The 26,694-nt window shown below is 48.2% G+C and overlaps 1 protein-coding gene across 2 annotated transcripts in view; it reads left to right on the forward strand.

The window, feature by feature from the left end:
• Window positions 1-26,694, forward strand: part of VAV2 (vav guanine nucleotide exchange factor 2) — a 117,056-nt gene that overhangs the window by 24,912 nt on the left and 65,450 nt on the right. For both annotated transcript variants that reach the window (XM_056505496.1, XM_056505495.1), the window contains exon 2: window positions 3,663-3,779. In XM_056505496.1, coding sequence (XP_056361471.1) covers window positions 3,663-3,779 — 117 coding nt within the window. The remainder of the gene's footprint in view (window positions 1-3,662; window positions 3,780-26,694) is intronic.

Below are 26,694 nucleotides of genomic sequence, written 5' to 3' on the forward strand. Positions count from 1 at the left end.
GAGCTCCCAGTGTCCCCTCTGAGCTCCCAGTGTCCCCACTGAGCTCCCAGTGTCCCCAGTGAGCTCCCAGTGTCCCTGCTGAGCTCCCAGTGTCTCTGCTGAGCTCCCAGTGTCCCCAGTGAGCTCCCAGTGTCCCCACTGAGCTCCCAGTGTCCCCTCTGAGCTCCCAGTGTCCCCTCTGAGCTCCCAGTGTCCCCACTGAGCTCCCAGTGTCCCCGCTGAGCTCCCAGTGTCCCCAGTGAGCTCCCAGTGTCCCCACTGAGCTCCCAGTGTCCCCAGTGAGCTCCCAGTGTCCCCACTGAGCTCCCAGTGTCCCCGCTGAGCTCCCAGTGTCCCCACTGAGCTCCCAGTGTCCCTTTGCAAAGTGCACTCAGCCCAAGTGCCAAATCTCCCCTCCTGTGCCCTCCCCTGAAGGCACCTCCAGTGCATTTCTGGGTCTGAGCTGCACAAAAACTCAGCAGCACAACCCTCTGTGCATGCTGTGATCATCCCAGGGCTCTCCAAACTCACTGAATCCGGTAAAAGAGAGAAAACCAGGAAAACTTTGTTTGAGACAGAGCATCCCAGCAGCTGCTGAGGAGCTCCCAGGCACTGGGGCTGGTGGCCACCGTGTGCAGGAGGGTGGCCAAGGGCTCCCAGCAGGAGCTCAGAGCAGTTTCTTCACTTTCTGACTCTGCAGAGTGGTTAAAAATAAGCAGAGCTCTTGTGAAACCGAGTGCAGGTGATGGGGCCCTTCTGCTGCCCCTTTCCAGCCTCCAAGGGCTGGGGCAGAGCTGAGCACACTTTTCTTATCTATTATCAAGTTTCAGGTGTTTTGTTTTGTGAGTTTCTCGCTCTGTTTGGCACAGTCCCCTCCCAGCTCCAGCCACCTCTTCCCTCTGCCTTTAACTCCCCTCTCTGGAGGGTTTTGCAGTGCCCAGGATGTTCTCCCCACCCAGGGTTTGTTCTGTGGCTGTTCCAGAGCCTGGGAACGTTGGTGGCCATGGAATTCTCTGTGTTATTGGTGTCTGTGCCCAAGGTTGTTTTTTTGCCCAGGAGGATGGTGCAGGACTGGGAGTTTGTGTTATTGGTGTCCAGAGGAGATCCCAGGGCTCTGCTGGAAGCAGATAAATGACACCACTGATTTTGGGCCTGACAGTGCTGAATGAACCCTTGGAGAACATTGATTTCTCTCTTTTTTTTCCCCTGTGAAATATTTGCTTGTCCAAAGGTGTGACTGACTGGTGAAGAGAATGGCCTCATGTTAAATTGGAGCTAATTTTAACAGTCCCGAGCCCAGAATTCATCATCTGCCACCAGCAGCCACCTCGAAATGCCAAAACAATAAAAAGCAGAGATGACACTTTGCAGGTTGGCCACGGAAAAGGTGCCAGGAGTGAATTGTGCCACCAACACCCACGCTGGGTGTCCCCACTGGGCCTGTGGTGCTGGAAGGGTGAGGGTGGAACCCACTCATCACCCCAGGGTGGCTCTTCCTGTGGCCAGCTCTGCTGCCAGCAGGTTAATTGTGGTTGTTGTGTTTTAACCAGGCCTTTTCCAGCAGCTCTTTAGGTAGATGAGGGGCTTTTCCCTCAATTTGTCACCTGCTGGCACTCAGGGCCTGGCTGGTGGCTCTGCTGGTGGCACCCAGAGCTGCAGGAGGGCCCTGCACTGTGCTGAGGTGGTTTCCACATCTCAATTAAGGAGCAATATCACTTTTGGCCTTTGGTTCCTTCACTGGCACAGGATTCCCAGAGGAGCTGTGGCTGCCCCATCCCTGGAAGTGTCCAGGGCCAGGCTGGACAGGGCTGGGAGCAAACTGGGATGGTGGATAATCCTAAATATCCCTTCCAACCCAAAGCATTCTGTGCTCTGATTTGGTGGTGCCCAGGTGGGATGAGCAGGAGCTGGGGAGGGAGTGCTGAGCAGGGCAGGGCAGCTCTGCAGAGGCAGTTTGCATCTTGCTGTCTGCAATTGTGGCTGGACCCTGTGCCAATTAACTCTGAAAATTGGAGGCTTAAAAGGGTTTAAAATAAGCACACGCTGGAACTTTGGAATCCATGGGACTGCAGTGCAGCAGCACACACAGCCCAGGGTGTCAATTCTTGCACAGACCCAGGAGATGAAGTGATGAAATAACCTGTGTCAGCAAGAGAGCCTGTAGAGCAATCCCAAAAAAAACAACCAACCAAAAACCTCCCGGTCTAGACACTCCTATTTACTGCAGTGTTTATGTGAGGTAGAGGAATGCCCTAGAAATCCAGATTTGTTTTGAATTTCTGCCTCTGGCACGTGCTCTGATGGGATGGGACTGTCCTGTGCCACCTCCCTGTGCTGCCACGGGGGGGAGAAGGGTAAGAGGTTATTTCTTGCTTTTTGTGGCTGAATCAGCCTGCTGCTAATGAGGGGGTTTTGCTAATCCAGGCTGCAAAACCTCCTGTCTAATCCCCAAAGCAGCATCTGTGGAGATACCACAGCCCCAAAGACTCTGCTTTGATTCTTTTAATTAAAAGAAAATTAAGCTATTTTCTTTTGCTTTGAACCCTGGGTGAGGTTTGCAAGTGGTGTCTTTAGGTGGTGTGTGTTTGATGACAGCTGAGGTGGTGCCATGTGACAAAACCAGGCTGAGGGAATCCCCCCAAAGGCAGCTTGGCTCCTCTGCTGATCACAGGGGGGTGATTCACCCCCTCAATGGATTGATTTCCTTAGGAGTCTAATGTGCTTGGTAGGAATTAGCTGAAGAAAGTGAAGAGTTGCCTAAAGACACAGTGATAAATTGAAGGTATTTTGCAGTGAGGATGCAGAGAGAAGGGAAGTTCATTGGCTGCCTCAGCAGATGAAGGGTGTAGGTGATGCAGCTCCCAAAATAAAACAGATTTTTATTTTTTTCTCTTCTTCATCCCTTGTGCTGCCAGGAGCAAGACCCTCTGCAGTCCTCAGGCATTGGATCCATGATGATTGTGGATAAACAACATTTTATTGCTATAGCCAAAGACAGGGGTTTATTTTTTAAAGAGAAACTTGCTGTTGCTCTGCCAGTCAGCCTTGCTGGATAACCAGAGGTTTGGGTTGAAGGGATATTGTAGATCAGCCAGTCTGCCCCCTGGGCAGGGACACCTTTCACTATCCCAGCTTGTTCCAAACCCTGTCCAGCCTGGCCTTGGGCATTTCAGGGATCCAGGGGCAGCCACAGAGGCCTTCCCACCCTCCCAGGGCAGAATTCCTTCCCAAATCCCATCCCATGCCCTCTGCCAGTTTAAAGCCATCCCCCCTTATCCTGTTGCTGTAACAAGTGTCCCTTCTGCAGGGACCCAAATGGGATCATGCTGCAAATGGTTAAAAGCTCAACACTTCTGTGGAACATCAGCTGTAATTCATATTTGCCTTTGACCTTGAAAGGAAAACGTCCTGGCTTGAGTTTTGCAGACTTTCTCGACTTCACCTTGGGAGAAACTTGTTTTTCAGAGGGATGTTGTGTTGCTGGTGTGCAGCTGAGAACACAGGAGCCCTCTCAGGGCACCCTGAGTCTGACATCCCCAGAAACAACAAATAAACTCCTGCCTGGCTTTGCAGTGAGAGTTTCTCATTCCCTGCCCACTTGTCTTGTGTTTAACTCAGTAAATCTCAGCTGGAATTTCTGTCTCACTCACTTCTCCTCTCCTTTTCTCCTTTTTCTCCCCCAGTTTCTGTGTCTGAAGAACATCAGGACCTTCCTGAAAGTGTGCCACGACAAATTTGGGTTAAGGAACAGCGACCTCTTTGACCCCTTTGACCTCTTTGATGTGCGGGATTTTGGCAAGGTAAGAGTTATTGGGAAGGGCTGGGTGTGGCTGGGGCTGTTCCCTGACTTTGTGCTGCAGGTTTTGGGTGAAAATGCCAAGTTTTGTGGTTTTCTGAGCAGCCTCTGAGAGCTGTGCTGCTTCCCTGTGCTGTGTGGACTTAGGGTTCTGCTGCATCCTCAGTGCATTCAGGGGTTGGTTTAGTACATTTTAGTATATTTTAGTATATTTTAGTATATTTGGGGTTTGATTCTGATTCTGTTGAAGGGAGACCAAGCCTTCAAGTTTTCTGCTTTAGGTTAAAACCTCTCTGGGATCTCTAAAGGATGTGACCTGTTTGTTTTTGGGTCCTCACCTCGCTCAGCCCTTCCCCATCTGCTGCCACCTCTGCAGAGCAAAATAGCTTTGCTGAAATCACCTCTGATTTTTGTCATGAGTGTTTCATGGCAGGCTGAAATGAGTGCCCTGAGCTCCTCAGAAATGTGTTGCTCTAAGTGATGGTTGGCACCAAAAACTGAAAACAGGGAAAACTGTGCCTGGTTTTGACAAGTGTCTCTTGTTCTGATCCCCTGGCTTTGACACCAACTGCATCAGGGCTGATGGATACAGGGCTCAGGGAAGCCATTACCCAGGACAATTGCTACATTCTTCTGCAGAAAAGGTGATAAAAGATTTATTCAAGCTCTGTATTGTTTTACCTGTTTCGAGCTGACAGGCACAAGCTGCTGGAAGGCATCTTCTGATTATCCAAGGAGTAGATTTTCACTGCTGATGGGGATATATTATTTGATATTTATTGCCTAATTTATTTCTGGACCATTATGTGGAATGTGCAATTGCAGTGCCTTGTTTTATGAGTTTTTTTTTGATTTATGGAATACAAGAAGGCAGTTGTTGTTCTGGGAATATGAATGCACAGAAGGAACCTTTTGGGCTGGGGAAGGAACTGCTGCTAATTAAAATGCTGCTTTATCCTCACATTGTCTCTTGCTTTGTGCAGTTTCAGATTGCCTCTGATGCCTGTTAATAGGGCCTGGTGTTAAACACTGCTGGAACACATCAGCTGATGAGCACAGTTTGCTTTCCCCCCTGCTCTGCTGAGGGATCAGCTCTTCCCTCCCCCATTCACTTTTTGGGGGTGCATTCAGCTTTGTGACTCGGGGAGGGGATTTGCCACTCCCTCTTTCCTCAGGACAATCTGATTTTTTTTAGGAGACTTGGGAAAGAACTGTGGCATAAACTTCCAAGAGATACAAATGTATTTTATTGCCTGCGTGGTGCTTTTCATGTTGTCGTCATCCTCAGCCAACCATAGAAAATGTGGGAAGCACAGACTCTCTGTACAAAAACCTATTTTTTTTTTTTTTATCAGCTTGGTGGAGGTATCAGCTGTGCAGCCCTGCACCACCCTAAATCCCTCTGGAAGCCTGTCAAAACATTCCCATTGTCTCCACCACCTTTCATTCCCACATTATCCTCAGATCTGTGTTCAACAGTGGCAAAGCAAATAAACAGGGAAAAATCTGCTGCTGACCAGAGCTCCTTTTCCGTTTTGAGTCACTGTGAGAGCAAAAGGAATCTTTAATCCACGTCCCCACTGGCCAAACACACCAAAAATTCTTCCTGGAGCTATTCACTCCTCAGCTCAATGGTATTTTTTGGTTACAGGACACTTACACGTACAGGAGGAGTTTCTGATGGAACACAGCTAACATTTAATTGCAGAGGGGCTTTGGTGCAGTGGTGTTGGGTGTTTTCTTTTCTGGATGCTACTGGGAGAGTTATTCCTCAAAAAGCTACTGGGACAGCAATTACCAGCAGCTTTTGGGATTGCTGGAGTGTAATTACCCAGGGGAAGGGCAGGGACTTGGTGCCAACCTCTGCATAAAGGGTTTGAACCTTCGGGGTTTTTTAGAGTTAGAAAACCACTGGTGCTTTAAAAAAAAAAAAAAAAATTAAAAAAATTTGGAGCAAAAAAGAAAAATCAGATCTCTCAGTCTTGCCTTGCCCAGCTGTTATTCTGAGTGGTTTCCATGTTCCCAGCCCTCCTTTTAGCTCCTGAGCCAAGGCTTCTGCACAGAGGAGCTGCCATGGGGGTGATGGACCCAATTCCAGCTCTGCCTGGGGGCTCCTCAGGTCCAGCTTTACTCCTGGTTCTGCTTCTTCCTTGAGTTGCAAGCTTGGGAAGGTGCTTTTTGCTGTCAGCAGGGTGATTGTGAACTGTGTGGTTATCTCCAGCCCAAATCCCACAGGAGCTGGGAGCTCCCTCTCCATGGGATGTCAGGGGAGGGAATGCTCAGGCTCCTGCCAGATGGATGCATCACATTCCCTGTGACCTGCAGGGTGTCCCAGCTCCCAGGGGAGCCCCAAGGCCACTTCCAACTGCTCATGGCCAGTTGAAATTTCTCCCAGCAAACTCCTCTCCCCATGTGCAGTCACTAAGCAATCCTGCTGTGATTCATGACAGAGGTTTGGTGCCTGTGTCTCTACCCATTCCCCTTCAAAAAATGTAGTTAGATGAATTATTTTTTAATATTTGATCCCTTTCAAGTGGCTCAGATCTGTCTATAAATCACCAGTGGCATCTGCAGAAGTGTTTTCTCCATGGCTGCAGCAGTAAAACCCCAGTTGATATTGCCTCATCCCTAACTCGGGTCTGATTCTGTGCCCAGCCTCTGTTAGTACAGCCTGGCTCTTAAAAAAGAAATAAAATAAAAAGCTGGTGCTCATGTAGTGTGTGTTGTTACACATTTAGCAGCAGTGATGGTATAAAATCAAACTCTTATTGGACTTGCTAATTTATTGGCACCAACTGTAATGACATAAAATGTACATAAATATGGATTAAACTCTTTATTACTCTATTAGTCAGCATGATGGTAGCCAGGTTCATTAAAAGGAGTTACTCATTTTAAATAACTTGCAGTAATGTACGATTTTTTTTAAGAAATATAGTTCAAATATTCATAAACCTGTGGAGCGTGCCATTTATTAGCCTCCTGCTCCTCTCCTGACGTGGATTTAATTATCCTGAATTCCTTCTGAAGTTCTTGCTTCTTTTTTTTTTTTTTTTTTTTTTTTTTCAAGATAAGGGTCTTCTCTCCCCTGCCCCACAGATCTGAAACATTGCTGTTCTAAAAATGAAAAAGGGAAGCGATTCACAGGCCAGCTGAAAGAGGAGGAGATGCTGAGATTAAAATTAAACTCGTGTTTTCCACTCTGCTTCTGGTCCAGAGGCTGGGGAGAGAGATCTGCACCCACCTTGCAGGGTTTGGGGCAGGATCTGGATCAATTCTTCCTCTCAGCTCAACCCACTGAGATTTTTTTTTTGCTGGTGTGTGGCTGGGGCAGGGCTCAAATGAGAATTTCTTGTGTGGCTGAAGTGCCAGGGAGAGGATGTGGGTGGTGCCAAGCCTGGCACGCTCCAGGGGGCTGTGCCAAGGTGGGAGTGAAACCAGAGCACAAGCAAAGGGTGTCCTTCATCAATCTGGACTAATTGCTCCAATATTTTATAATGTTAAGGTGTCCCTTCCTCCTGCTGATGGCCTGGAAAGCTCTGCAGGGATCCAGGCTGTTCTCTCGGGAGGGATTCCCACTTTCCATCCATTTGGATGGGTTGGGGCAGCCCTGGAGGGGCTCAGCTGCCCCCATCCCTTTCTGCCACACCCCACCCTGCTGCCAGAGAGGGAGAAAACTCAATTTTCTGCTTGCTTTCAGACAGCAGGGTGGGGAGCATTGTCAGAATTATTTAAGGGATTCATAACTGAGAGTTGGTGGTTTCAGTTTCTCTGCTGAGAATTCCCCTCCCTCCAGCATCTCTAACACTCTGTAGGAACCTCCAGCCCTGCAGCAGTATTTTTAAGAGTGCCTTTTTAGCACAGTTTGGGCAGAGAAAGGGAGGGATTTATAGGAATTAATATAGAAAGGTGCAAACTGCAGAGATTCTGGATATACAGCAGCAAACCCAGTGCCAGCTGTGACCTGCTGCTGCTGGGAGCAGCTCCTCTTCTCTCATTTTGACTTTCAGGGGTTTTTTTCTGACCTCCTGGAGCCAAGAACATATTAAAAGCAGTGTGTTTTCTGCCTGCACCGTGGAGTGCATGAAGCAATAATGTCTGGGAGCAGGGAGCAGCACTTGGCAGCCAAGCTGGGTGTCCCATCCCAGCCCTGCCTCTTGTTTTTACAAATCCCTGGACAACTGGATGGGGCTTCCCATGTTGTGGCTCACTGTGGCAGCTGCTCTGTGGCATTGGCTGAGTGCCCAGGGGCATCCTGTGGCAGCATCTCAGATCTCTGTGTGTCCTGGTTTGGAAGACAGGTGTCTGTCAATAAAGGCAGGAGCTTCTCTTTAAATGGAGAATGGAAACACCCTTCTTCCAAATTATTATTGTAATTTTGGAATTAAGGGGCTCTCAGGCAAAGATATGGGAATTAGGAATAACAGTTCTTTACTAGGAAAATTAAACTAGCAATGCAGTATTACACAGAACAATCCCAACCCTGCCAGAGTCAGAATCCAAGCTGACACCCGTCAGTCAGTCAGGGTGTTGGCACAGTCCCATTCAATGGTGGCTGCATCCTCCTGCAGGGGCAGATGTGGTTCAGCTGGAGCAGTGCTCCTGGAGAAGGTGCAGTTTCCTCTGAAGCTCCAGGGATGATGTGCAAAGGTCTGGTTTTCCTCTGGAATCCAGTGGAAAGAAGGTTCCTTGGTGTCCCAAATGTCAGTTTTTATCTGGGTAGGAAAGGCTTGGCTCCTCCCCTGGCTGGAGCATCTCCCATGGGATGATGGAATTTTATCAGTCATGCCCTGGGACTCAGTGGCCATGAACAGGAGATATCTCCTGGAGGGAGGATGGGCTGTGGGAAGATAAAGATGATTGCCCAGCTGGTTTAAAGATGGCCCATGAGCAGAGAATGTGTGCCAGGAGATCAGGGTCACTGCCCCAGCTGGGTTAACAGATGGGACAGAATTCACATTGCTGGTTACATTCCATATTGCAAACCAACACACAGGGTCACCACGGCAGGTGGGGAGGGAAGGGAGGAGAATTCTCCAAAAGAAGGGTGTGCTTTATATATATATTTTATTTTTTTTTAAATTCCCAAGGGAGCAGTAGAGGAACTGACCTGCCACGAGATTTTTGTGTCATTGCATGGAAGAAACCCCACTTAACCCCTTGCCTGCTGGGGGGTTGTTGATGATTTGTCCCCCCTGGAGAAGGAGCTGCACGTTCACTCTGTGCCCACTCCAGGGTTTTTTTTTTGGGACTGCAGGAGAATTCCCAACTCTGGCAAGTGTTGGAGAACATGGGGAAGGCAGCCCTGGATGCCTGTGCAGGGCTGTGACTGCATGAGTTGATGATTAACTCCCCACTGCAGGAGCTTTGGTGATGTTTTAATGACCTTGCTGGATTTGTTCTGGGGATTTGGACATTGGGGTGAAAGCTCCAAATGGCAAAAGCAGACTGGAGCAGCACGGGTTGGGTTGTTCTTCCTTCCCTTTTGCAGCTTGAGGGTTCATTTGGGTTTGGGAGCTCATGTTTGGAATTGGGGTGCTCTGGGGTCACCCTGGGGACTTTGGTGGGGCTGTGCTGGAGGTGCAGTGTGCCCAGCAAGTCATGCTGAACATCCCTAAAACACAGAATTGCAGATTTTTTTTGGGCCAGACAGTACCAGGACCATTCCCAGGGTGAAGTTTGCCCTGAGGGATGTGGTGGTGCAGCCACATGGACATTTTTAGGCTCCAAATCCTGATAATTTCTCCCTGCTCTGAGTTTGGCCCTGATAACCTGGATCTTCCAGCTGCTTGGGGCATTAGTTCTCTTCTGGGGTATTTTGGGTGTTCAGGGCTTCAAAAACAGCACCACAACCTCAAATCCTGCTTAGGCAACAGAAAAGCCAGTTAATCTTTCACTACACCCTGAGGGCAGAACCTCTGGGACACTCCTGAGTGGCCCTGGTGTCACCCCAGGAGATGCCACAATCAGCAGCTGGTGGCCCTCTGGCATTCCCTGCAGGAGCAGCTTTCAGCTGTGGCAAATTCTCTGCTTTTCCCCCTTCCTGTCTCCCCTACTTAAAACTCCAGACTGTTTATGGATGTGCAGCTTACTGAAAGAGCCAGAAATGTTCATTCTGGGAAGTTTTGCCTTTTTTTTTTTTTTTTTTTTTTTTTTCCCCTTCTTGGCTGCTTTCCCCAGTATTTTTCCAAGGGGTCACACTAAGGGGTGTTGTGTTTCAGATCAAACAAGTGTGGGCAGGATCTTTTGTAACTCTCACAGTGCTGATGGGAGAATTTTGCAGTTGTGCCTCGAGCAGTGATGGAAGTGCTTTGGAATCCAAAGTATTGATCAGGACATGGATAAATGCATATCCTTAATGTGTATGAAATTGATTTCCTTGTAGCTTCTTGATTTGTCTCAGTTCTCCTTTTGTTATTTGACACTAGATCAGGGAGAGAAGGATCTTTTTGCACTTTGGAAAAAAAACAACTGTGGGTGTTCAAACACCTCCCCAAAAAGTGGGGAGATGCCAGGCTTTTTTAAAATTTTATTTTATTTTGGGTGATCCAACAATTTTTGGCTATTGTGTGGTTTCATTTGAGCTTCCTTGATTATGTCATGGGATTTTTGAGGCTTACAGTGAAGATCATTGTGGGTGCAAGATGCCAACAGGCAAAGCCAGGCTTTGTGTGCCTTGGTGCTGGGGGTGGATCTCTCACCACTTGAGCTCAACTTTCAGCATCATGTGCTCTGGGAAAGGAAGGAAATCCATCCTGGCTGATATCACTTCAGGGACTCTTGGGATAAAAGGAATTTTTTATTCTGTAACGAGCTCTTCTGTTTCTTCATTAAAACCCTCAGCATCTGATGATGAGCCTGTCCCAAGGCCAAATAACACAAATAATAATTAACATTTCTAGAGACAGATTAACACGTGGGTGTAAAGGTGGTTTAGTAAAAAGTGAAACTGCCAGGCTGAAGGTTCTGAACTCCAGTGCTCAGAGCACAGCATCTTACCTGTGAAAAAGAGTAAAAAAAAAGAGGGAGAAGAAGCTTCTGTAGGAAATTGTGAATTTTCTTGGGGCAGAGGTGAGTTGGTACAAGCTAATACATTGAAGTATCACACAAAGATCCTGAACCTGGAGGATCCTGGGTGTCCCATGCCCTGTCCCCAGGATTTGGGTGCTGTGCTGGTGAGGCTGGGCCCTGCCCTGCTCCTGCCACATCCTTATTTTACATTGCCAAGTCACTCCCAGGAAGGGAAATGTTCCTGTTCTGTAGTAAATAAACAGTGCAGACACAAATGTGTTGGAGCCTGTGTCAGCAGCGTGGGTTTTGCTGAGGTTTGCTTTTGCACCCTGAGTTTTTTCTCCTCTGTGTCTCCTGCTGGAGACATTTCAGGGTGTTGAGGCTGTGCCAGGCAGGGACAGCTTTAGAAACCAGGGATGGTGGGGAGGCTCCTCACTCCCTCCCACACTTCTTCATGGGGGAAAGCTAAAGGGGAAAGAGAAAAACATCTTGCACTGTTTTGTTCCACTGGCTGTCAGAATGGGCTGCTTGTTTGTTCTTGGAGGGTTTCCAGATATGGGATTTTTTTTTTTATTTTTCCTCTCCCTCTTTTTCCTTCAGAAATTAAATATTTCTTCAAGAACTCCCTGTAGGTTTTGTGATTCCTCCCACCTGCCTGCTGCAGGATGGGTGTGGAGGTGGAGAGGATGGTGAGGGTAAAAAAGGTGGAAAATCCCAGGAATATCCTGGAGCTGCAGGGTATTGGGGTGGCCATTCTGTGCTGGGAGGAGCCAGGTGAAATCCCAGAGCTGGTCAGGAGCAATTTGCTGGGAGCAGGTTTTGAAAAGCTTCTCTCTAAACATCCCAAGGGAAGCTGGAAATGAGCAAGATCACCAGCAGGGGTATCTTAAATATCAATTTCCCCTTGTTTCCCAGCTTTTCCAAACCTGGGAGGTGATGCTGGACATCCTTTCCTGGCTCACTCTCAGTGCTTGGCTGCTCCACTTAATGAGCCTCAGGTGGTGATGCTGCAGAAAATTCATTTGTACCCTCAGTGTTAATGGTGTGTGAGCCAGAATCCTCCTCTTCCACATCATTCCCTTCCTGCTAATTAGGGGTCAGAGCCTAATTAATGCAGCAGGACAGGCCATAATGCAGCCTGGGTGGGGTGATGATGTGGGCATTGCACTTTGTGGCATTTGTCAGGGATTCTCATTTCTTCTTCCAGGCCTCTCTTGGTTGCAATTTTAGGAATTCCTGATGTTTGCAGTCAGTCCTTGTAGTGAGTGAGGCTTGTGTGGGCAGGGCTGAGGGATTTCACCTCCCTGCCTGACAGGTGGTGGGGATTTCACAGCCTGGGACTGAAGATTTTGGGAAAAAGTGGCTCAGAACACCTGGGGAGGAGCGATGTGCAAACAGGCTGGAAGTGAGGTGGGGTTTCCCATCCTAATCCTGGGGTTTCCCATTCTAATCCTGGGGTTTCCCATTCTAATCCTGGGATTTCCCACCCAATCCTGGAGCTTCCCATCCTAATCCTGGATTTTCCCATCCTAATCCTGGGGTTTCCCACCCTAATCCTGGAGTTTCCCATCCTAATCCTGGAGTTTCCCACCCTAATCCTGGGGTTTCCCATCCCAATCCTGGGGCAAGGCTTCATTTTTTGGCAGAATTTGGGTGCCAGGCAGTGATGAGGAGCAGTGGCAAAGCTGTGCCCCGAGTTTGCTGTCCCACATCTGGGACACAGCTCCAGCTGTGAATGCTGGTGCATTCCTGGAGATGAATTCTCCTGATTTTGTCCATCTGATATCCATTTTATTATCCATTTGTCCATTTGATAAAATCTGCACATCTCTGCAGAGAAGGGATGCAAGAGTGGAGCTTTGTGGAGTTTTCTCAAGGAAAAATTAAAAAAAAAAAAAAAATAGGAAAGATTCTTCCCTTTACACAGATCTTTCAGAGTGCACTGAGAATAAAAGGAGGATTTTTGAGAGCAGGCTCTGCTGTGATGTCCCTGTGACAAACTCTGCTCAGAGACAGAACAACTGGAGGTTTTTTGGCTAAAATAAGTGCTGGGAGAGGCAGAGCTGCCTGCCTGTACCTGAGCCTGATGGAGCACAGCAGCTCTGCAGCAGGAGAGGGAAACTCGCTCTTCCAAGCCAGTGCACTGCAAAGATTATTGGAAAAAAAATGGAATATATTTCTCTCATGTGGAAATAGTGCTGCAGTCCCTGCACAGAGAGATTTATCAAAGGGACCTCTGTGCTCCAGCAGCAGGGCTGAGCTCACAGCTCCCTGCAGATGTGAGTGGAGCTGACTGAGTCCCACTTTCAGCAGCTCTGAGCAACCATTGTGCCCCACACACCAGCACTGCTGCCAGGCTGGCCTCACACAGCCACACTTGCACAGCAAATGAGTTTTTATTTTTAAAAAATGAAATTTTTGGGCCCTGGAAATGCCTCAGTGAAGCTGGCTGTGTGGGCTGTGCACTGGAAATTCCAGTGTGGGATGCTGGAGGGGCAGGGAGATGTCAGAGATGGATCCACAGCATCTGGGTTTCTCTGGTTTTGTTTCCTTTTTCAGCTGGGATGTTCCATCCTGTTACAATGGAGATGGTTTTATGTATATTCACATTTATATATGAATATACACATTTATGTATATTCAGGTGATGCAACAGTTTGGGGCATTCTGATTTTTGTGGATGTAGATGACATCTCTTCTGTGAGAATCTGAGTTTTTGGGACTGAGTGGGATTAGACTTCAATGCCTGTTTCTTCATTAAAAGAATAGAGATTTATTCTTCATGAAAGAATAGAGATTTATTACTCACTGGGAGTGTCTGAAGCAGGACCTTGGGTTGGAAGTTCTTGCCTGGAAACAGAAAAACCCCACTGACCTTCATGAGGCAGCTGGGCCTGGCTCACCAGCCCCATATTTGATCTGGAAATAAGAAATTTCTTGTAAAAACACTCCAGCAGAGAAAAATGGAGAGCTGGGGAGTGGAGAAGGTTTTGGTTGAAGTCCAGCCTGCAGGGATCCTGTGAAGGACTCTTGCCCTGGGGCCTCACTTGACTCTGGCTGTTTGCTCAGCCCCTTTTCCTCCCCCAGCCAAGTCCCTGTGGGAGCTCTGCTCCCTGCCCTCCCCCTCACCCTTCCCTTTTTTTTTTTTTTTTTTTTTTTTTAAATAATATTGTTCTAATTACTGGAGTGTGAAGAATTGACTCTTAAAATGCCTCTTGGCAAATTCCATTTGTGCACTGATGACAAGTCCAGCCCTTGCTGGGATCTCTGTCCATCCCATCCAAACTGGGACGTGGTGCTTGATCCCAAAATCCAGCAGGAGATGGAAAAGGGAAGAGAAAAGGAGGAAAAAGGGTTAACTCTTGTTTGCTGGCACCCTGCTGGGCTGTGTTTCCACAGGGCTGTTTCTCTGCCAGATGGGATTTTTTGGGGGACAGCTGTGGGTGCAGAGCTTGGAGAAGCAGCTCAGGAAAGGGGTTTGCAGGAAATGATGGGGCTGAGGATTTTGGGGATGGCCAGCCCTGAAGCCTGCAGTGAGCAGGGGTTTTTGGGGAGGCTCTTTGTGGTCCCATCCTTTGTGTTCTCACCATGGCTGTCCCTTAGGGAAGGGACCTGAGCTATTCTGGACCTTCTCTCCCTGCCTGGAGCCTGGACCTGCAGAGAATTGAGGAGCTGTGGTTTAGAGAATTCAAAAGTGAATTATTTTCAAACCAGCACTACTGTAAAACTGTTCCTGGAGGTTTTGATTGTTTTTTTTTCAAGTGAGAAAGGAGCACTTGTGCAATGCTTCAGGCTTTTTCTGCATTTCCAAGGGCATAAAAACCTGAAAATTGATGCTGAAAACTCAGTTAATGAGTAATTGCAAGGTTTGCAGGACTGAGGCTGTAAGAAAAATGGCAGGGTGGAGGTTTTGTTCATAATTTTGGAGACTGGGCAGCTTTGGAGCTGGTCCTGGAGGAAAATTACAGATTATTCCTGTCTGGCTTCCCCTCCCCTGAGTTTTCAGCCTGGCAGCTGAGAAGGGAGCAGGGATGGGATGGAGAGGGGGTTTCCCCTCTCTGTGGGCTTTGGAGACCATGAAATCTCCTCCTTTAGGATGGACCCCAGCAGGAATCCTCCTCCAGGGGTGGATTATGGACTGCAGAGGCTTTTGGCTGGATCCCAGCTGATTTTTGGACCAGCTGCTGTGACAGGGAGCCCAAATTCCCCCCATGGCTCTGCTCTGCGTGGGACAGGTGGCCAGGGGAGGGGACAGTGGTGGCTCTGTGCCCCTCACTGAGGGGTGTCCCACCCCAATCTGCCCCTGGGGATGTGCTGGGGGCACCTCTGCCACCTCCCCAGCTGGTTTGGGGACACAAAGGGCTCTCACTGTCCCTGGGCACAGCCCCTGCCTTCTTCTTTCAGTGTTGGGCTTGGCAGTGCTGGGTTAGTGGTGGGACTGGGTGGTCCTGGAGGTCTTTTCCAAGCTCAGTGATGCCATGGATGTGTGATTTTAATGTGCCTCTCCTCCCTCAGTGGCCCTCAGAAGAGCAGTTACCCTTCAGAGGAGCAGCAGAACCTTCACACCTCACCCTGGCAGCTCTTCAGTCCTCACCTTGAGCAGGGGAGAGTTTAAAATCAAGGGAAGGTTCAGAGCACGAGCCCTGGGCAGACTGAGCAGGGCAGGGATGTGGCCAGGGATGGGATTTGTGTTTTCACACAAAGTGCAGTGCTGGAAAACCTGGAAGCAGCTGAAATGGGATGGAGCCACTTGGGCTGGCAGGTGATGCTGGAGAAAGTTTTTTGGGAGCTGTGAAATTTCATTCTGTAAAATCTCAGCACCAGCTGCAGCAGACACTCCTGAAAGGTCTAAAATGGCCCAAAACCCGTTTGGCTTCAGGCATTTCACTCTCCCCAGATGCTTTTCCAGCTCTGCCTTGCCACAGGAAGGCGTGTGAAGGAGCAAGAGTGGATGAGAATGAACAGCAGCAAGCTCTGCTGCTGGGAGCTCTGGAGAACAAGCAGATCTTTAGATTCGTGTGGTTTTCCTCTGTTCTCTTTCTAGGTCCATTAAATCCACGTTTTACCCTGTTCTCCTCTGAAACATAAATGAGTAAATGAGGTAACAAGGGCACACTTAAGGAAAAACGAAGCATGACTGTAAATAGGAGTGCCCCAGCTGAAAGGGAGGTCAGATCAGAGACATTTCCCAGCTGTGGTCATTAAGGGTGCCAGGCTGGAATTTAGAATCCTGCTTCAGGATTAGGAAACCAGTTGGGGGACCCATGGAGAGAGATAAGAGATGCAAGATATGGAGAGGAAAACTTTTTTTCCTTCCCGTTGTTTGCAGAGGGTGAAGTGAAAGAGGGTTTTTGATACTGATGATAATCTGTGATGTGTGATTAACTTGGAATTTTGGGGGGCAAAAAAAAACATTTGAGGGCGGGAAGGAAATGTGTCTGGTCCTCGTGGTGCTTCTGTTTGGGGAAGGCTGGGCTGTTTGGTTTCCTGCCCTTGGTATGTGCTGAAATGTGTGAAAGGTGGAGTTTGGATCCTGAAATTTGGATGCAGAAGGTGCAGTGATAAAGCTGCTTGAATCCCCTACTGGATTTGGGAGGGACAGTGCTTATTCCCCTGGTGATGAGGTTTATTTTTCTCCATGAGTACCTGGTTTTGAAGAGTTCCCTTTCTTCTCCTTGCTCAAGGCTGGGCTTTCAGAAAATCCTGAGTGAGTGCACACACCACGTGAAGCCAGCAAGGGCTCAGCTTCAAAGTGAAGCATGTGGATAAATATTATACTGACTTGAGGCTACTATTTATTCTTTTTTTTCTTCCAAAGCAAAACACATTCACACATGCCTTCTCAAGACTTGGGATTGTTTTTATTTTTTATTTTTTTTTACAACTCTGAGCTCACTCTGCTCTGCTCAGATGATCACACCTCGTCTGCCTCTCTCAGGTGGGTGGGCTTTACAAAAATTTCAGCTATTTTTGAATATTGAGGGGAAAATAGTCTAGCCAGGGCCAAAATCTTCCAGTTTTAGCTCAAAATCCTCTGCTCCTGTTTGTGTGGGATGGGAGAGCCCAAGGAAATGGAAACCTGAAATTTGGAGGGTATTTGTTTCTGGGTTCAGCTGAGCATGAGTCGTGCCTGTACTGAGTAGGATTTACTCCCTAAAAGTTTGCAACAGGCAAATCCCTGCAATCCCAGGTGTCCAAAACAAACCAGTTCCACTGACAACCAGCCTGCTTAATTCATCTCAAGCCTCAGGACCAATTCCTGAGGTCCCAGACAATTCCTGGCTGCGGGATCTCCGTCCCAGCTGTGCCTGCTCCACCCCCCCCGTGCAGGGGGAGCCTTCATGCATAGGAAAAAACCAAATAAAATGATGTTTTATGTATGAGGAGGCACGGGGGCTGCCAATAATCCTCCATGTTTTTTAATGCCAGCTCTCTGCTCGTGGTGATGACACCAATTAATTTTATTGTTTGGAAATAATCTGGTGTGATCTGCACAGCCTTGTGCTTCCTCATCATTTCTCTATTAATTCCACTGCTGCCAATAAGCTGGAGGTGCCTTTCAAGTGGAAAGGGAAACATGACCTAATACCATGGATAAAATATTAGTGAGAGTGAATTAAAGGCCTGTTAGCAGTGGTGGGACCCCTAAAGACACAGGAGGTGCTGGAGCGTGGCAGAGAGAAAAGAGCTGCACATGCTGGTGGGGCTGCACCAGTGTGCAGCAATAACTTTTCAAATTAATGGAAAAACAGTGGTTTTTTTTGTCCCCTCCTGCTCCAGCTGGCTTTTCCCTGGTTAAAAAAAAAAAAAAAAAGAGCTGACAGGGAGAAATTCAGTGTCCCCGTGGGATGGGGATGCTGGGTTTGCCTCTCTGGAGATGGGTTGTGCTTTGCTTAATTCTTATTTTTGGTGTGAATTTGGGTGTGGTGAACTCCTTGGCAGTGCTGCTTTTGTCACCCTGTGTCCGCCTGCAAGGATGAAGCTCCAGGGAGGGTTTCCCCAACCATTAATTTTCCTGGTTTTCAGCACCACAAGCCTCAAACTGTCCTTACACCTTGTGGTTTTGCTCACCCATCTGGCAGAAATCCCCAAAACCAAGGATTGTACACAAAATTTCCAGCACAAACTGTGGTGATGACTTTGGTTATCTGTGAGTCCTTTGCATCACCTGAGCCCTGAGATACCTGGAATTCCAGAATCTGGAATATGAAAATGTCCCTGCCCAGGGGATTGGAATGGGATGGGATTTAAGATCCCTTCCAACCCAAACCATTCCATGATTTTATGGTGAAATTACTTCCAGCATTTGGAAAACTCTGTATTCATGGTGTGGCTGGGGCTGACTTTCTTCATTCCTTGTCAGAGGGAAAAAAAAATATCCCTGTAATGCACAAAACCATCACCCCATCAATATTGCCTGAGTGAGCACAAAGCAGGGGGAAAAAATCAATTCAATTTGTGGGCAAAATATTTATGTGATGATTTATATAAACACCCAGATATTTATTGCTTTAATGCTTCAGTCTCTGTGCTGTGAAGTTTTTTTGGTTCCTGCATAAATGGGTTGGTAATCAAGGATATGGAGCTGAGGGCTGGGGAGGGATGAGGGGGGAAAACTTGGAGCTGGTGGTTTGCAGTGGGTTGGATGGAGCCAGGGCTGCAGCAGCAGAATTTTCCTTCAAAAATTTCTCATTAGATGTAAATCATGAGGTTCTGGGGTTCTGTGCTCCCACCTTGGCTGGGTTGGTAACCTGTGGGGCATTTCAGTAATTCTGTATTTTGAAAATGTGAAATTTTTTTTTTTATTTTAGTACTTCTACATTTTTTATTATTTTTTTTTAAATTCGTAAAATATTTTTACAAAATATTTTTAATTGTGTAAATTGGCACTGCTGGTTTTGCAGTCCCAGTGCCCAGCAGGTCCCTGGTGGGATCAAAATGCAATTTTTTCCCCTGTTGCTCAGGAAGGAAGGGAAGGAAGAAAACAACAACAAAAAAGACAAAGTTGCTCAAAGAATTTGGTTGTCAGCAAAAGCAAAAAAGAAAAAAAAAACCCAAACCCCCCCTGGCCCAAACCAGCAGAATGAGTTGGGGTGGCTTTTCCTCACTTTTGGGGGAGCTCTGGTTCGTAATTAGCAATTTTCCAGGCTGATTCTGCAGGGAGAACAATGATCCCTGCTGCCCTCCCAGAGAGCCTGAGCCCCAAATCCCAAATTTTCCTCCAGCTGGAGATCCCATCCCTCCTGCAGAGGGACCAGGATTCAATCCCAGAGTGAATTCTCCCCTCTGTGATGCTTTCTTTGCCTTTCTCTCCCTGATGTGATGAGGAGTAATGGAGCTCTTGGCCTTTTTAAATATGGATGAACTTCTTGGGAAGAGCAGCAGTGTCACTAAGCAGGGCTGGCTGTCTCTGCTCCCCAGCCATTATTCACAGGCAAAACACAATATTTCTGTTCCTTGCTTGGGGATTATTGTTATTTTTCAGAAGTTCCCACCTCTGGTTTTTTCTGCTGGCAAGCAAAGCTGATTTCTGCTGCTTGCCAGGGTCAGGCTGGGTGGTGACTCAGGAAAATGAGTTTTAATCTTGTGGTTTTGGTGATGAACCTGCGTGTTTTTATTTGTTGTGCTGCTCAGGTTTGGTTTATTGGGGTTGTTTTGTGCTCTCACTCAGATTTATCCCTCCAGGTGAACGTGGTGGGGTTTCTCTGGGGTAAATGATATTCCTAAATACTGATATAATCCATGGATTAGCTGTGCCAGGATCTCTTATGCACTCACAACCCATCTTATTATCACAGCAATGGTTACAGCAGGGCAAGGGGATTTCTCACCTTATTTAATTCTCCAGATAAACTCTAAATTAAAAAAAAAACAAACTCCTAATTTTGGCTGAAATACAGCTGATAGTTTTGCTTAAAAAGCAAATTATTTGAGATTAATTTGTAAAATTATTTTTGCACAGCTTGTTTTGTCTCCATTTAAAATGATATTCAATCTGGTGAGTTAATGTCAATGAGGTGACACCCATTTTTTACCAGCCCTGAAGGTGACATGGAGGGGGTGACACCCACTTTTTAACAACCCCATTGAGGGCACAGCTGTGGAGGGGAAGAGTTAAACCTTGGGATGAGTTTCTTGCTCCACATGCAAGTGCTGGGAATTTGTGGAGTTTGGGGTGTGCAGCACATCCTCCACCATGGATTTGTCACCCTGGCACGCATGACATGAGCTGATTTTTGATTTTGGTGGACAAGGGAAGCTGATGAGGGAAGGAAAAGAGGAAAACAGGATTTGCTGTCAGGGAAGGCTCTCCTCAGCCACAGGGTGAGATGTTCTGTTTGCACAGGGATTGTGTCTGTTACAGGAGCGGGGTTGGCTCTCAAATATTTGATTTTCTGGGGTTTTTCAGGCTCTGGACAATGCAAAACATGGTAGTGATTGGCTTTCAGCTCCTCCCCAGGGCAGGGGATCAATACAGCTCAATATGGGGTTCAGCCTCTGGTTTGTGCTTTTTCCAGAAGGACTTCAGGAGAAAAGAGCCGTTTAAAGCAAATTACTGCATTGCCTATCAGCTGAAAACAAAAGTCTTTTGTCCTGTCAATCATGGGGAGGCTTTATCTTGTCAATCACGGAAAATGCTTCCCTTGCATTCTGCCAGGCTTTGCTTTCTCCTTCAGTCAAACAAGCACGTGCTGGGCACAGCAGCTTTTAGTAAAAAATATATAAATGACATAAAAAAATAAATTAATGAGTGTTTAGGCTTGAGAGAAGGGGTGATGCAAGTCAGAGGGCAGATCTGGGGCTGTTTCCTGAGGCAAGGCTGCAGTTTGGTGCCATGAGGAGCCCACAGGAGCACCCCAGGGTGCTGGCAGAGCCCAGATCAAGCTGCTCCTGTCACTTGAGCAAGACTCACCCTGACCCTGGTCCCAGGCTGGGCTCTGTGGCTTGTTTTGAATCATTTCAGGCTTTTGTTTTGTTCACAAGAGTGAAAGATGTTTTCCTTTCCCTTTCCACTTCCTTTCCCTTTTGCACAGTGGTTTTCCTCCACAGATGGGCTTTCCATGGGTGTTTTTCTGGGAATAAAAGCCCTTCCAGAGCTGTCTGTGCATCCATCAGTGCACAGCCCAGGTGTGGGATGGGAGCTGGGTACCAAACACCTCTCCTGCTTTGTTTGGGGCTCACAGAGATGCTGCAGGGCTGCTGCCTCTTCTCCTGTGTCCTGGTTTGGAGGACAGGTTTCTGCCAATAAAGGCAGGAGATTCTCTTTGAGATGGAGAATGCAAACCCCCTCCCTACAAATTATTATCATTTTGAAATTAAGGGGCTCTCAGGCAAAGATATGGGAATTAGGAATAACAGTTCTTTACTAGGAAAATTAAAATAGCAATGCAGTATTACACAGAACAATCCCAGCCCTGCCAGAGTCAGAATCCAAGCTGACACCCATCAGTCAGTCAGGGTGTTGGCACAGTCCCATTCAATGGTGGCTGCATCCTCCTGCAGGGGCAGATGTGGTTCAGCTGGAGCAGTGCTCCTGGAGAAGGTGCAGTTTCCTCTGAAGCTCCAGGGATGATGTGCAAAGGTCTGGTTTTCCTCTGGAATCCAGTGGAAAGAAGGTTCCTTGGTGTCCCAAATCTCAGTTTTTATCTGGGTAGGAAAGGCTTGGCTCCTCCCCTGGCTGGAGCATCTCCCATGGGATGATGGAATTTTATCAGTCATGCCCTGGGACTCACTGGCCATGAACAGGAGATATCTCCTGGGGGGAGGATGGGCTGTGGGAAGATAAAGATGATTGCCCAGCTGGTTTAAAGATGGCCCATGAGCAGAGAATGTGTGCCAGGAGATCAGGGTCACTGCCCAGCTGGGTTAACAGATGGGACAGAATTCACATTTCTGGTCACATCCTGTGTTGAACCCAAGCCATCCTGCCACAGGAACGTTCCTGCTGGAGCTGGAGATCAGCTCAGCCCCAGGAGCTGAGCTCACACCGAGCTGGAGCCCCCAGCACCTCACAGAACCCCCAGGATGGGAAGCTCCAGAGCAGGGCAGGATCCCTGACTGTGCCTGGCCCTGGGGCTGTGCTCAGCCTCTCCCCACTGCTGCCAGGGTCTCAGCAGCTCTAACCAGTGCTGAGAGGGCTGTGCCAGAGCTGGGGCTGCTGTTGATCACAGCCACGTGTCTGGGGGTGTGTGGGTGCCTGCCCAGGGCTCGGGGCCATCTGCTCCCTTCCTCCCAGCCTGGCAAAGGCTTTTTCCTGCAGAAAAGAACCGTGTCAGGAACTGGAATCATTGTTCTCCAGCTTCCCCTTGCAGCCAGCTGAAGGTAAAAGCTTCTGTTTGTAAAGCAAAGTGTGGAGTTTCCATTCCCTTGGTCCCTCTGCCAGCAGGACACCCAAATATTGCTGTGCCAGGGCTTTGATGGGAGGTGACATGCTCTGGTGCCTTTTGATGGTCCCTTTGAAGCCAGGCTGAAATTCTTGGCTGATAGGGACATCTCTCAGTAGCAGGGGAGCTGAACCACTCCTCTTGAGCATCCACCTGCAAACTTTGTTCTTTTTGCACTCAGCTTTGCTCCCACAGCTCAGACTTTGGATGCTGGAGCTGCTGGTGGTTCTTTTCCAGGAGTGGCTCAGTGGGGAGGGCGAGCTCAGGGTGCTCCATCCCCATCCTTTGGGAAAACACAGCATGCAGGTGTGGCTCTGCATCCTCAGGCCATGCTCACACTCTGCTCCATTTGTTTTCTCTGCTGGGAGGCTCTCTGGGGTTTTACATCAGCCCTGGGTGTTTTACCCTTCTTCTGCTGCTAAAAATGTTGATTTTCAGAGCAGGGAGTAACCAGGGGTGGCTCCTGGGTGTGCTGGAGCACAGAGCAGAGACCAGTGCTGGTGATAACTCACCACTTCCTTTTAAAAAACCTGGCTCATTCCCAGAAATTCTCCAAATTCTTTACACATCAGTATTTTATAAAGCCCAGGCACCCAGCCCTGGAGAAAGGAAGCACTGGGTGGTTTGGAGAGCCCTGCCTGGCACCCACCTCCTCCCATCCACATCCCCCCCTGGCCATTGTGCCAGACAAGGACAGATGGGACCTGGCACTGCCTTTCACTCCCTGAATGCAGCAGATCTGTCTTAGCCAGGCTTTTCTCAATGGAAGACAAATACGAGTCACCCTGGTGGTTTTTCATACCAGCCTTTTGTTTCTTTCCCTTCTGAACTGTAACAAAAGCTTCAGTGCCTGGGACCAGTAATTAGTTTCGCTCTTGTTTTCCATAGAACTCACCTCTGGAGCACGTGTGTGCCAGCAGCCACATCCAGGAGAATGGCCCCAGGGCTGAATTTGCATTTCTGATGCAGAAATTCAAATTAGTTCCATACATCCAGCGCTTCCAGTGGTCAGAGGATCACTCCTTATCAGGGGCTGTTGGGATCCTTGGCTGCTGAGCCTCATTCTTTGGAAACTTGAGAGGAATAACCCCAAATAATCCCCACGTGGGATGTGTGCTCTGTGCCCCCACCAGGGAGGGCTTTGATGATGCTGTGGGTTGAGGGGATGTGTGTGAAATCTCACCTGGGTCTCACCTTCTTGTGAGTTTATTCAGTTATTAATCTGTTTTCTCTGAGTGAAGCAATGTCTGGTGATTCCTGAGAGCATTGCTGTCAGCCTGACTTTGTGGTTGGCTTTTAATCTTTGGTAACAGTAGAAATAAATGATTTTACATCCCCTTGCTTTTCATCCTCGAGTATCCCAAAGCTCTTTGTGAGTGGAGATCTCTGTGAAGGAGGCACAACCCAAGCTCCAGGAGATGCCTTGAGGAGCACAGGTTTGATAAACAAAGAGTTTTATCCCTGCCCGTGGAGCTGAGGCTTCCAAAGGAGAGCAGATGGCATTGAGAGCATCTTCTTGGTGACAGCCAGGCCTTCTGCAGGAGGCCACACTTGGATGATTTTCAGGTTTTTGGGCAGGTTGTGCTTCTGCTGTTGATACAGGGCACTACCAAACTTCTTGTCCAGTGTTCATCCCTTTTTGTGGTGAAAAAGGAGATTCTCTGTGGCATTCCCAGTGCTGCTGTGTGAGGAGGTGGCTGTGGTGTCCCTCCAGCTGGACTGGGCTGTGAAGTGACATTTGCCACCCCCAGAGCCCAAACCTTGAGGGAGATGAGGCACCTTTGATGAGGGAAATCTTCAAAATGCAGTTTCACAGGGCAGAGGGAAGAGATATCTTGCAGGGAACTGCTGGGTGAGCCCATGGTGTGTTTGTGAGTGGTGGCTCTTTGCAGCTCCAGTTCCTTTCCACCCTCTCCTGCCCTCCTTTTGCTTTCCCAAACCACTGGGACACTCATCCCCCACTCCCAAAATTGCTGCTCACTTCATCCCCCTCCAAAAATGATGAGCTCCTGAGGAGGAGAGCACTGAGCATCTTCCCTGGCTGTGTTTGGAGGAGGAAAGTAAAATAGACCAAAAAAAAAAAAAAAAAAAAAAAAAAAGACAGAAATTCATCTCCTTGCTCAAATTCCCCATCTCCTCTGCCTGGGTTTTGGTAATTGCTTTAATCTGCACTTGGGGGTTTCCTGGCAGGAGAAGGATTTTTTAGTGACTGTCATTTCTTTGTTACTGCTTGTTTCCAAACTCATTACTCCTGGCATTTATTCACCCAGCTTGCACCAGGGGCACAAAATGGAAATTGATTCACAGCAATGTGTGTGATCTAGAAGACGTCAATTTTTTTTTTTTTTCTTCCCCTCCTGAGTCTATAAATTAGTTTTGATTCCAGTAAGGTTTTCTGCTATAGTTATAAATCAGATCCCAAGGAGCTGTGTGAGTTACACAGCAGCCCTGTATCCCAATATTGCTGATGCCCAGAGGTTTTGTGGGATCAGCTTGGGAAAGGGGTTTTGATCTGGGGAGAAGAACCACCTGCTGAAATACAGGTGTATCCTTAATAAATCAATTTATCAATTGTATAGGTCTACATTTTTAGGAAGCTAAGGGCCTGGAGTTTTGGGAAAATTTGTGATTTAAGGAAACAAGCCCCACACTGAGTTTTTTGGAGATTATTGGTGCTCCAGCAGCTCTGAGCTAGCAGATCTCTATGAACCAGCTGCTGAAATACAGGTGCATCCTTAATAAATCTATAAAAATTGTATAGGTCTATGTGATGTCAGCCTCTTTGGGTTTTCCATTTGCACAGAGAGCAGCAGTGCCTGGTCCCTGCTCTGGCACCCAGGTCACCTCCCAGACCTGCCCCTTCCCCTGCCATCCCACCCTGCTGCATTTTAGAACCTTTTACAGCTCCTTTGAGCCTCCCACTGCCAGTATTTTGGGATGAAAGAAAAGCATTTTGTGTGTGTGTGGGGTGGGGATGTTTGCTTCGCTTTGGGTTCATTTAGCAAATGTTGGTGTTTTTCTTTTTCTCTCTCTTTATAAAAAAAAAATTAATTAGGGAGAGTTAAAGCTTAGAGCAAATTTGGAGCAGATGGAGCTGGTGCCATCACTCTTTGTTTTACTCCTGTTAGTGCAGATTAGCTACTTTGAGGTAAATCCTGGAGAGAACCTTTCTAGCCTTAAACACCCCCAGTCTCTCCAGCCCTTTCCCATCCCTGTCTGGCTGCTCTCTGTGCCCCCTTCCCTCCCCATCCCTCAGATGCTGTTTCCACACACAGCCCCATCATTTTCCAGCTGTTCCAATGCAGGGATGAGCAGGAGCTCTGTGGGGTGATGCTTCCTTGGGATGAGCCCTGCAGGAGCTGAGCCTGAGCTCTGCCAGACCCTTCCCAAACCTCCCCACCCTCCATCCCTGGGCAGGTTTGTGATTCCTGGTGCTTTGGCCATGGATCCATCCCAAATTTTGGGGTATCCACAGCAAGGTGCTGTCCTGCTGTGCCCCTTGGGTGCATCCCCTGCCTCCAGCCCTGACTCTCTCTGGATTTTCCTTCTGACAGGAATTCCAGATCTCCGTGGCTTTTCCCCCTCTATTGGATGGGTGGTTTGGGGCTGTCCCCAAGCTGTGTCCCCCAGGGCTGGTGGCAGCAGAGTGGCTGCTGTGACCCTTTCCTGCTGTGCTGGTGCCAGCACTGCTCCCCCCCAGCCAGCAGGAATTCCCTTTATCTCCCTGGCAGCAGATGAAAAGCCCTGGCCACAGGATGTGTTTGTGCACAGGGTGAGGGGAGGGAGCTGAGCTGTGCTCTGTGGCTTTAACTCTATTTTATTCTGCATTTCTGTTTCCCTTTTCAGGGAGTTAAAAACTCTTTCCACTCCCCCTTTCCCTTGGAGATTTCTCCAGCAATAGAACCCCTGGGATCCTGGCTGTGCTGCTGGGCTTGGGGTGATGCTGAAGGCTCAGTCACCCAAAGAAAATGCTCCCCAACCTCTGTGACTCACTCCCCCCAGACCTGCTGATGCAATAAATGAACACAGTTGTGTTTTCCAATGGGAATCTGGGTGAGGGCACAGGGGAAAATATCTTTAACAGGCTGTGTGCGATTTTCAACTTTTATTTCCCTTTTTGCCTGGCATGAGTGCACAGAGCTGCCTGCTCTGAAGCCATGCAAAGCTCTGAATATACCAAATATTCCTTAAAAACATGGCCCTGGATAACCCCTCATTTCCCCTTTGCACAGAGCTGTGTTGGATCTCTGCTTTCCTACCTGCTGTTCCATGCTTTGGATATAAATACAGCTCAGTTTGTCTTGGCTGCTGCAGTCCTGGCTTGGCTTCCTCCCTGCTCTGGGCTTGTGGCAGGACACGTGCAGAGCACAGCCCAGGCATCACCCTGCTGCTTTTCCTCCTGGGCAGATTGCTCTGGAGGTTTCTGCCCCTTGGCTTTTCCTTTTGGAGAATTGTTTGCAGGGGTTCTGCGGGGTTTTTAATGGCTGTGAGGACTGGGGGGGTGTCAGTGCTAAAGGTGTGCAG

Source organism: Oenanthe melanoleuca, chromosome 17 (genome assembly GCF_029582105.1).
Source record: "Oenanthe melanoleuca isolate GR-GAL-2019-014 chromosome 17, OMel1.0, whole genome shotgun sequence".
Lineage (NCBI taxonomy): Eukaryota > Metazoa > Chordata > Aves > Passeriformes > Muscicapidae > Oenanthe > Oenanthe melanoleuca.